Source organism: Zonotrichia leucophrys, chromosome 5 (genome assembly GCF_028769735.1).
Source record: "Zonotrichia leucophrys gambelii isolate GWCS_2022_RI chromosome 5, RI_Zleu_2.0, whole genome shotgun sequence".
NCBI classification, from domain to species: Eukaryota; Metazoa; Chordata; class Aves; order Passeriformes; family Passerellidae; genus Zonotrichia; species Zonotrichia leucophrys.
Window position 1 is genome coordinate 9253728 of NC_088175.1, and position 10642 is coordinate 9264369.

The 10642-nt window shown below is 38.0% G+C and overlaps 1 protein-coding gene across 1 annotated transcript in view; it reads left to right on the forward strand.

The window, feature by feature from the left end:
- The window catches only part of ATG2B (autophagy related 2B), a 45284-nt gene extending 40383 nt beyond the window's left edge, over positions 1-4901 (forward strand). The window contains exon 42 of the mRNA XM_064713481.1: positions 435-4901. Within this exon, the coding sequence (XP_064569551.1) occupies positions 435-665 (231 nt within the window). The 3' untranslated portion in view covers positions 666-4901. The remainder of the gene's footprint in view (positions 1-434) is intronic.
- Positions 4902-10642: the final 5741 nt, after the last annotated feature.

Consider the following 10642-nt stretch of genomic DNA (forward strand, 5'->3'; position numbering starts at 1 on the left):
GTAGAGTTTAAGCATAATGCAGGATTTAAAAGAAGTGAAACCTTTCTCTACTATGATAGGGTATTATAAATTAGAATGCTGACCTGTTTTTAATATATTTTGTGTTACACTTTGTTTGTTGCACCTTATGTAGTGTCTATGAAGTAAGGTGTCAGCTGAGTTTCCAGAGAATTTTGTAGTTTTTTCAGTAGTTCACAGTACCCCAAACCTTCTACCCTTATGCACAAGATGTGCCACCATATGAAATATTTACATCTGTTATTTTAAGCCTCATTAGAAGAACTAAATCATATTTATATCAGTATTGCTTTATTTTACAGTTATAATACAAATCACCAAGAAAAAGAATGCCGAACAGTTTAAAACTTTCCTTAAAACTAGGAGAGGTTGCTTTTCTTGTTTAGTGTAACTTGATTTCCTTTATTTTTTTAAAGGGGATTACGGACACAGCCCAAACCATCTATGAGACTGCTGCTCGTGAGCATGAGAACAGAGGAGTCACTGGAGCAGTGGGAGGAGTCCTCCGCCAAATCCCACCCACCGTGGTGAAACCTTTCATTGTTGCAACAGAGGCCACCTCCAATGTCCTGGGTGGAATGAGAAACCAGATCAGGCCAGATGTGCGTCAAGAAGAATCTCAGAAGTGGCGCCTTGGGGAGGATTGAGATTTGTAAATCTGGCTCAGCAGGCAGGTAGCAAGGCTGGAAATGCAGAAGAATGTCCTGTTGGCAGCTTAGATGGAGCTCACTTTGTTTTGTCATGCTCATCTCAGGAACAAATGAGGTTTTCCAACTGTTACTAGCAAAACATCCAACCAAAAATATTTATGAAGTGAAAAGCGAATTGGTACGTGCTTGTACTGTGTGTTACCAATACATTTGGTAGATAGTGCCAAACATAGTGAAGCATGCGCTGCCAACTCAGAGACATGCTTGCTCTGCTCCATTTACCATATTTTTCTTGGTAGATTTGACATCTGAAGCAGTAGCCTGTATGGTGAAGCTAAGTGGACTTTAAAGAGGTTTTCTGAATATAGTCAAAGAACTGCCTTCAATAAAGGGCTCTGCAGATGCTCTTCACTGACTAAAGGATAAAAGCTTTCATTGTGGACATGAAACATGAGGCTGTCTAGTATGGAAGCAGATAAGATAATACTGTTTAATGGTCATAAGCATCGCTTTTAGCGTGGCACTTACAGCAAGGACATGCTTGATAACCATTCAGAGTTTAGATTCAGTGTCAATACACCTACGAACAGAATTTGTTCCTAAATATTAAATACCTACTTTTGTGGGTTTTTGAAGAACCTGAATGTTGCAGAAATGTTCTGTTGTGTTGCACTTTAAAGGATATGGCCTGTATATTGTGCTTTTTTATAGTGTGAATAAAATGTAATGTGCATTATCCTTTATGTGGTTTAGAAGCTTACACGAATTATTGAAAAGAGCATCATTTGATGATGATCCTACAGAAAAGTGTCTTAAATTTATTTAAACTCATTATATGTAAAAACTTTTTTTGTCTACTGTTACACTAATTACAATGCTAGAAATACCTACTGTTCAAGAAAACAGTTAATTCTAATTGTCACCAACAGTTCTTTGTAAGAATGAAAAATCATAAGTAAAATCAAATTATTTCATAATTTCATAGTTAGAAGACTATACAGACTTTATTTTAGTAATCTGCTTTTATTTAAAGTTCATATTGTTGCAAAGTTGCTGCTCTCACAAAGTATTCCTAATTTAGATTGTGTGTCATCAGCTACTTGATAGTGAGTATTTGGGGTCCTTTAACCGAAACTGGGGACTGGTGAGAGGTTTTAAAAAAAGGACAGCAAAGCTTCTAAAATCCAAGTGGTACTGACATTATTTACCATTTAGTAGGTGACATGTGTCTCCACAGAGCTTTACTAAGCACCTGATATTGCACCATTTTGGGGCAGTTGAAAGTCTTGGTGATAGATGTGCAATAATGAACGTTTTTTTGTCTCGTATTAGCAAAAACTGGAGAATAAAGAGTAAAGACTCTTTTGGATAGAAGAGTATTCATTTTGAATTTCAGTAGATGAAACTTTAAATGACTAGCCAGTATGTAAATTTGCTATAGTTCTGTGCTAGTCATAAGTGGAAATCCTGCCCATATGCCGTGTGTAAAATCCCCACTGAAAGGGAGACATCAGATGCTGTTGATCAGACTTCAGTCTCAAAGGGTGATGAGGAAGTATTTTCATTCTTTGTTCAGTTAACCTGCCTCTAGCAGAAACTTTGCTGATGGGCCTTAAGGGACAAGCAGAAGTATATGAAGGAAAAAAAATTGCTGCTTGTTCATGCTGATACTATACTAGGTATTCCTGAACACCAAAGAATCTGGTTGGACAGTAAGTGATTTGAAAACGTCCCCTCTGTTGGGAAGACTTCAGCAGTCTGCTCTATTTTTCATAAAACAAAGCTCCAGGTAAAAACAAATTCCTGTGTAGGGTGACAGGTGATATTATGAAGTTGTGTTTCAATTCACTGGAATCATTGAAGTTGTGGTGCACTGAAAACCTGGTTATTTCAGCTAAATTACTTGCTGCAAGCAGGAGGAGATGCTTTTGAGAGGAAAAATACCTGCAGATTTAATAACCTAAAATATTTTCTGATGTTAAAATACTTGCTGTAGTGCATACTTCTGTTCAGTAATTAGAGAGCTTTGCTTTAATGAGAGCTCAAAGCATGAGCATTTTGCACAGGAATGAGTTCCATGTTTGCAATGTGGCACCTCCTGAATGCCTTCTCAAGAAGTGGGGGTGAATCAATGCAAGTAAGTAGCAATGCACCTTTTTCATTGGGAATTAGTATACTAGTAATTAGCTAGTACTAGTAAATAGCCAATCCAGTTCATCCACTTAATTAGCATAAATCTACATATTTTCTGCCTTTCAGACACTGCTGAAAAGAAGTAGCATTTCAGTGTTTTTTTTCTTTTTCAGTTCTGTCAAGATCTAATTGTACTGCAAGGTAACTAGAATATATTTTTATATGAGGGCATGATGTCAAGGTGAAACATTTTTATAGTGTGTCTCTCATTGTCAGCAATACAGACTGTACAAATTTATTAAACTTCACTTTTCACTATGTAAATCCTCTCATTTGCTGCTTGCACTTTATTGAGGCTTTTCAGTGAAATTGATTCTAAATTTTTTTTTCAACACTTTATTTTGGAAATGGTTTTCTAGGTCTAGTTTTTGGTATACATTCTGCATTGTTGCAGTGTTTGAAATGTTTAAAAAAACCTTAAAAATCACAGAATTCACCAAACTAGTCTTTACACTAAGACTAGTGCGAAGATTGTGTCTTGTAGGGCTCAGCTTGTGTTTTAAATCAAAAAGTATCATGTATGAGAAGGGATGCATCAAATGCTCTGTTCAATACTGTAAGAGTTTTCAAGTACTTAAAAAAAATACACAAAGTGAGACTTGACTCTGGGCATATTCCCTGGAAACGGAAGATTATGGATAACATTACTGTATTTTCCATTAGCACAAGGAGATTGTAAAGAATATTCTTGTACTTGAATTTTCCATTGAAATCAGTTGCTATAGATATGGGCAGTTTTCATATTTGTAGAGGCTTTAAACTGGCATAGACAATGCTTTAATTCTCTCCAAACACTCTGACACTACTACTGCTATTCCTGTTACTTAGCTCAGCACCATCCTAATAGAACTGTCATCCTGGGTTTTATTAAGTATCCAGGTGTTTCAAATAATACATGGATGAGTGGCCTGGAAGTACCTGAAAAACAGACAGCCATCTTTTGTAAAACAAACAAACCATTCTTGCTAAGAATCTTAGCAGTGACTGAGAGGAGCAAATCATCACATCGAGGCAAAGGCAGCTCCCATTTTCTTTCCAATATCTCTTCTAAATCCTGCAGGTTTTTAGCAGTGCAGTGTGCCCTGTGTGTACTTTCCTACTGAACAGCATTGTCAGTGACTCACTAGATAATCCCCTGTGAGTTCATCTGTGCTTAAGGGACTGTGTCTGCTTCTGTTTGCTCACTAAGTGGTTGCTTGTGAACATCCATTGCTTGCTTTCATTTACTGTTCCTTAATTGAGTTGCCAAGAAAGGTTTCTTAATAAACCAAAAAGCTTTTCAATGGTAATGAACAAGACACTCTTACCAACCTGAAAATCTACACCTGCAAATGTGATGCTGATTTTTCTTTGAATATTGAAATGTATGCATTTTGTAAAACAATGAAATCCAGGAATTTGTTTAGAGTAGATGAATACATCCAAGTCTTTTAAGTACCCTAAATGCCCCTGCAGGAGAAGTCAGAAAATGTGTGGGTATGTATGTCAGTTTGGATCCTCGTGTGCACAGTTCTTCAGTCTCCAGGCCTCATGATTTACGCTTCTGACAACTGTTTTAAGTTGCTCTACATGCTGAATCTTGTTTACAATTAAATATTAGATACTTACAAGTCAAATACATAAATACAAATCATGCATTTGTACTGGATTTCTTAACTGTAAGGTAGCTCAGACAGAAACACGGCAATTTGTGTATATGTTTGTGTATATTTTCTACATTTTTGCACTTATGGTAGGTTTGTGGTATTGTTTGTATATAGTTTGCTAGTGTAAAGAATATAATCTCATGAAATAGAAACCACTGTTGAAGGGAATTGACTATTTCAACTTGAGTTATTTTGCTTAAAGTTGTTGTCCCCTCAGTATGTCCTTGAGAATTATTTTTAACCATGATTTGTATGGCACCAAAAGTATATATTTTAGCATATTAAAATGCTGAAAGGCCTGAGTGCAAATAGGTTGTCTGTTAAATACATTTAATGGAAAATCCCCCCCAAATTTGTAACAATGCAAAAATAAATATCTTAATTTGTTCCTTGAGTTGGTTTTCTCTACCTGTTAATATAACTGACACAGAAAACAGTCTCTCATTAACTGTAAAGCTAAGAGTTGTATATAAAAAAAAATTTCACTGACTCAAAAAGAGAAATTTTAAAATTACACAGAGGTCAAAAGGTAGGAAATTAATTAAGCAGACCGATATATCTTGAAACCACTTCTGTTTTACATCAACAAAGCTCTCTTTACCTGAATGATCAGATTTTGTGTCCCCCATAGGCCTGTTGCTTAGTTATTAGGAATGTATTTTTTATCTCTGTATTTACTGGAGGCTTTTAAAGCTTCATCAGCTTTCAACCTCTGTGAAGAATGCTAAATAATTCCCTTCAGGATTCTTCTCTCATGCCCACTTCATGTGTGTTTAATTACAGGCATCTGAAAAGAGATCTTAGAATTCTGAGTACTGGGCAATATTGAATTCTGGTGCCAGTGCCAGATCCCTGAAAAAGGTGGAAACGATTTTCTGCTGTATTTTGTAATGATGTTATAATTTGGGGGTGAGGGGTGGTCACTGTATAAGGCTGGATCACTATTCTGGCAAACAGCAGCCCTTCATTTAAGAGGGGAGCTGACTCCCACCTGTGTATCTTCTCTTCCCCCGAGCCTTTTTTAACAAGGCCTCATGGTGGATTAAAGGAAAGTATCTGAGTTCTTTATCTCTTTGCAATACTGGGGAATACCAGGGATAATCCTGATGTCTCCAGGTTAGCCCCCAAACGAGCAGAGGAGACTAATGACACTCCAGCTATCTGAGAATTTATGGAAAGCCACCAGGAAGTCATACCAACCCAGAAAAACATGAGCTGGTATCCTTGATCTCTATTCCTGTTTGAGGATGACCCAGGCCCAAGTGTTCTTTTATTTTCTCATTAGTGAATTTTGTTAGCAACATTCAAAATGTGATAATAAATAGTGAGGCATTTTCTGCCAATTAGTATTTCTAGGAGTAAACTGTCTCTGTTAACAGAGACAGTTTAATAGTATTTTAAACTGTCTCTTAACAGAGATTATAAAAGTAATAAAGCTCTTTTGCGACAGATAACAGGTTTCAGAGCTATTTCATCCTGAAACAGAGTGATTAGATGAAAGCAGAATTTAGTGAAGGGCAACAGTGAATATTCATGGCCCCACAGACAAATAAATAGTTCAATTTCTTAGGTGTTTCTCATGAGGATTTGGGAGGTATCTGTAGTGTAGGTCTATTTTCAAGCTTTTATTTGTGTATCTAATTACTTGCTTATTTGTTGATTTCTTTGTTAAGAGCATGAGTGTTAAAATTTGGCTCTTGAAGGTTGAAGATTGAGGAAGGAAACCTCCAAGGAGGAAAAGTGATGTGAAACCATTAGAGCAGGAGGAAGGTTACTTCAGTTTTGGAGATATGGCACAGAGCTCAGTAAGATGGAGCTTGGTCCGCTATAGCTCATGAGCACAAAGGTGAAATAAGTAGGAGCTGTTTCCACTGAAAAGTTTAACTTGCACCTTTAGACTTCAACACTTGGTTGTTATTTGGTACTGAAGAGTTGTTGGTGGCCCCAACAACTCCACAAATCTCCCAGGATGACTTTCTTTTTTCCCCCTTCTTCTCCCTGATGAATTTGAAAATGCTTCCTACTGTGTGTGCAACAGTCTCAGGGAGACTTCAGGTTATGAGTTTGAGGATGTTTGACAGTTCTGCACTGTCATTGCAACACTGGCAGACCTTGGCCAAATGGCAGGAGCAGGCACAGTGAGCTGAACCCCAGAAGGTGAAATGGCACAGGGTGTGCTCTGAGAGTGCTGATAAGACCACAGTATGGGTATATCTTTGCTATGCTGAGTATTGTACAGATCTGGATTCACTGCAGCTGATGGAAAGATAGCAGAGAGACGTGCAGTGATCAGTAAAGACACATGCATAACACTTGGTACTGTGGATGGCAATAGTGCTCAGTTTTATAAGCAGGTTATTTATATCAATATAAGTTTTTAAGTTATAATTCCTGGTATAATTTATCTCTTTAGTAATATTTAACAGATCTGAAACATTTCCTGGAATTATTTGATAAAATAAAATGTTTCACCTTCTTTATGGCTGGTCTCTGTGTACTCAGTGCCAGAACTGTCTTTTAGAGCCCCAAAAGTACCTATTTTAAAATATGTCTTTATTTTAGACCTAAGGCTTCCATTGTTGCTCAGGTTCCATTTTCTCTTGGCCTTTCAATTACTTTGTTTTAATAGTGTTTGCTCCTTTTCTTCTTTTCTGTGTCCTTTCTATCTCTGAGTGCTTATTTTCCTCAGAACAGGTCACAGGGCAAATGCAACATATGTAAATGAGGGGGAGCAATTACATCAGTTCCATTAGAGGAAAACTCTTACTTGATAGCTGAATTTTTTTTTGCACCAGCCAAAAGTACTGTCCCAGGTCATGGCTTTTTAGTTTTGCTACTGTTCTATTGTAAGAATTTTAACTTTTTGGCAAGAAGGCCTTTTTTCCTTTTCCCAACCAGAGGTGAAGCCCCTCCAGGTAAACTTGCTAATACAATGGGGTTTGACAATTCATTCAAGAAGAAAAATTACCTCTGAGTTTGAGAAGATCCATTGACGTGGGATTGTAAACTGGGCTCTGTCCCTTCACAGTATCTCCCAGGCACTGCAGCAACGACAGGAGGCAATTACAAGGGAGCATGTCCCACTGCATTAACCATTAATGCCTCTGCATCGTTGCCCTGAGCCTCTCGTACAATTTAATGCGAAGATCCACACTGACGTTAAGAGAGAAGGTTTTCAGATGCAATTTCCATCATAACCATCCTGCCTTGTTGTCCTCGACCTGAATTTTTACTGATGCTGCTTCCTATTAAGCATGAAGCCCCAAGAATAGTTTTAACAGATATTTGTGAAGATGCAGAAAAAGCAAGAAAGGCTGTTGAGTAAAGTTGAGCAGTGTTTTTATTTCTGCCACCCCTGAGATTTGCTGGTAAGTGCTCTTGTGTTTGAATTTCTTGATCAATCCAGCTACTCCAGGGGCAATCACTTGAATTTAGGCTTGCCATGCAGACAGGATAAAGAGACAATAGATTTTTTCAGAGTAACATTGAATATCTGAAAAATGTTTGGGGGTTGTTTGGTTTTTTTTCCTCTCTACACATTTTTGGTGTAGATCTACAAACACATTCACTGGAGTCCTCTTTGTGTTGCTGAGTAACGGCTCTTGATACTTGTTGCTTTTGCAAAACTCACCTCTGCAGTAAAGTTAATGTAGAGAAAGGACAGTGAGGTGAATTCAGCTGCCTGAACAGAGCCTGCTAGCTAGGAGGAAGCTGGGTGTGACCATCCAGCCATCCTGAGGAAGGACAGAGGTGTTTGTTTCCAAACCACAGTCAGTGTCCATTCCTGTTGGTAGGAAAACAGAGCCTTTCTGAGCTTGCCCTGTGTTTTAGGGAACATAGCCTGAGTGCTCTGCAGTGCACCTGGGGCAGGGCCATCAGGTGCAGGGAGTGACAGGCACAAAGCTTTCTCCTTCCTTCTGTAACATGCTGATACCACCCCCTTTCTTTTCCCAACTTAACTGTTTCAGACAGTTTGTGGTGTGTGTCAGGGAAAGTCTTATCCGTCAGAGAAAGCTAAGCAAAACCAGCTTCTCAGCTTACCTTGTTTTTACTGCAAAATCCAAATTGTTTTTGTCCTTTTCTCGTTTAAAGTATATCTATAAACCTAGCATTGCACAAGTAAATAAATGTGATGCTGGGACTCTGATTTTACACCACTGTCCCTGGAGACAGGTGTGGGCTGCTCCTACCCTTTCCTGTGTTCTGAGCTGCTGAAAAATCTTAGAAATCCATAGCAAAACTGAAACTCTGTCCCTACTTATTTTTAGCAAGGCTAAAGTGAGAACTTGAGGAGAACTGAAAGAGAAGACTCCTTCAAATTCTTTACTGCTTGAAAATTGAAGGACCTGCTTAGAGTAAGGCAAAGAACTGGGAGCTTTTTGACAGAGTTTGGTTAGTCTCCAGGGTAACTTCCACATGACTGAGTCTGCTTTGCTGAAAGCTGTTTCCTTATACACATCACTCTTCTGTTTAAGACCAAGTCCACTGTATTAGGTTCCAAGCAGCAAGAATTTACATTCCTCCAACACGTAAAGATTCTGTTTCCATAAATAACAGCTGTCTCTGTGGTGCAAAAAAAAAAAAAGAAAAAAGAAATTATATTCAGACTAGTTATTTTTTACATAAAAATCAGCAAATAATGTCTTCTATAAATCAAACTTTATCCCATGTATCTATTCTGGAACAGAAACTACTTGTGTAGAGGACAACACATGATCTCTTGTTACTCAGGACACAAAGTGCTGGATAATTACCACTGAGATCTATGGTTGATGCTAAGTTCAGTTTTAGGTGTATTATATGTACTTGTAGCTGGGAAATTTTACATCTTTATATGGATTGTAATTGTGATTATGATGATAATATTCCAAGAAGTCAAGATATGTGTGAAAGAGCAATAGACACTGCAGTTTATGCAATGACAAAGCAAATGCTTTATAAGGCTTATCAATAATTTCTCCAAATTTTCTCATTCTCAGAGGGGACATTTTTAGTTTTTCATAATGAAATGCTGAGGTTATGACTTCAGAAGAAACTGATCATAGTGACAGAAAATACTAACAAGGAAGTGGCTGCTACAGAAGAAAATTAAGTGTCTTAGTCATAGTCATTCACAGAGACCAGGGAAAGTCACAGCAAATTAAGTAGTGCTATCTCCCAGGCCATTCACAACTAAGTGATGTATCTTATTATAATCAAAGCTGCATTAATTACTGACAATAAATTAACTTCTCTTTCAACAGAGAAAATGACTGAAGGCTTATTGAGAAAATATGTACATATCTACATGGCCTCTCAAGGAACAGTGATAATTCCTTTGTATTGCAATGCTAAAAATAGTTAAATGCATTGTTTAGAATGAAGAGACCGAAAACTGCACTAAAGATATTTGAGAACTGAAAATTCTATTACAGTCAAATAACTTGAATCATGATGGTGCAGTGCCACATTAACTTTGGGAGACGTTACTCTAGCCAATAATGGAACACAGCACCATGGTGCAGTTTAGTGGCCTGACTCACACTCATATGGTGTGGTGCTGCTAAAGAGCTTGTGTACTGTTTGGACAGTTCAGGACGTGGTTTCCCTTGCTAAATACATTTTCCACCAGAGGACACTCAGTCAAAGGGGGAAGATGGTGAGCAGGAGAAATAGGAAATATGGGAAAAATATTTCTCCTGCTCACCAGCTGTCGGTCTAGTCAAAGAACCACCTTGTTTTGTGGCCTTGATGTCAGAGTTGAGTTCTGCACTGAGGTTCCTACCCTGAAAATGTTGTTATTACAGTGCAAGAGGTCTATTGTCATTACATCACAAGAGTTCCATATTGCTAGAGTTTCACACCTCCTTGATGTTTCTCGTGGGCAGCTCCTCAGGCACTGCCTCTTCCTTGTCCTCACAGTAGCCAACTGACTCCAGTTTCTTCAGCTAACCAACCCACTCTTGTATAACACTCTTCTTATCGGCTACAGGTGCAGCCTGATAAACTCAGGCCTGTTCCCAATCTCTAATAATTGGCTCAGCTGCAACTCATTAGGGGGTACTATTACATTCTATACCATCTTCATTTACCCATACTACATCCCCCTACATGAAAAGACAGTATTACAGCAAGTGTGTGCTTTCTGTGGAAACT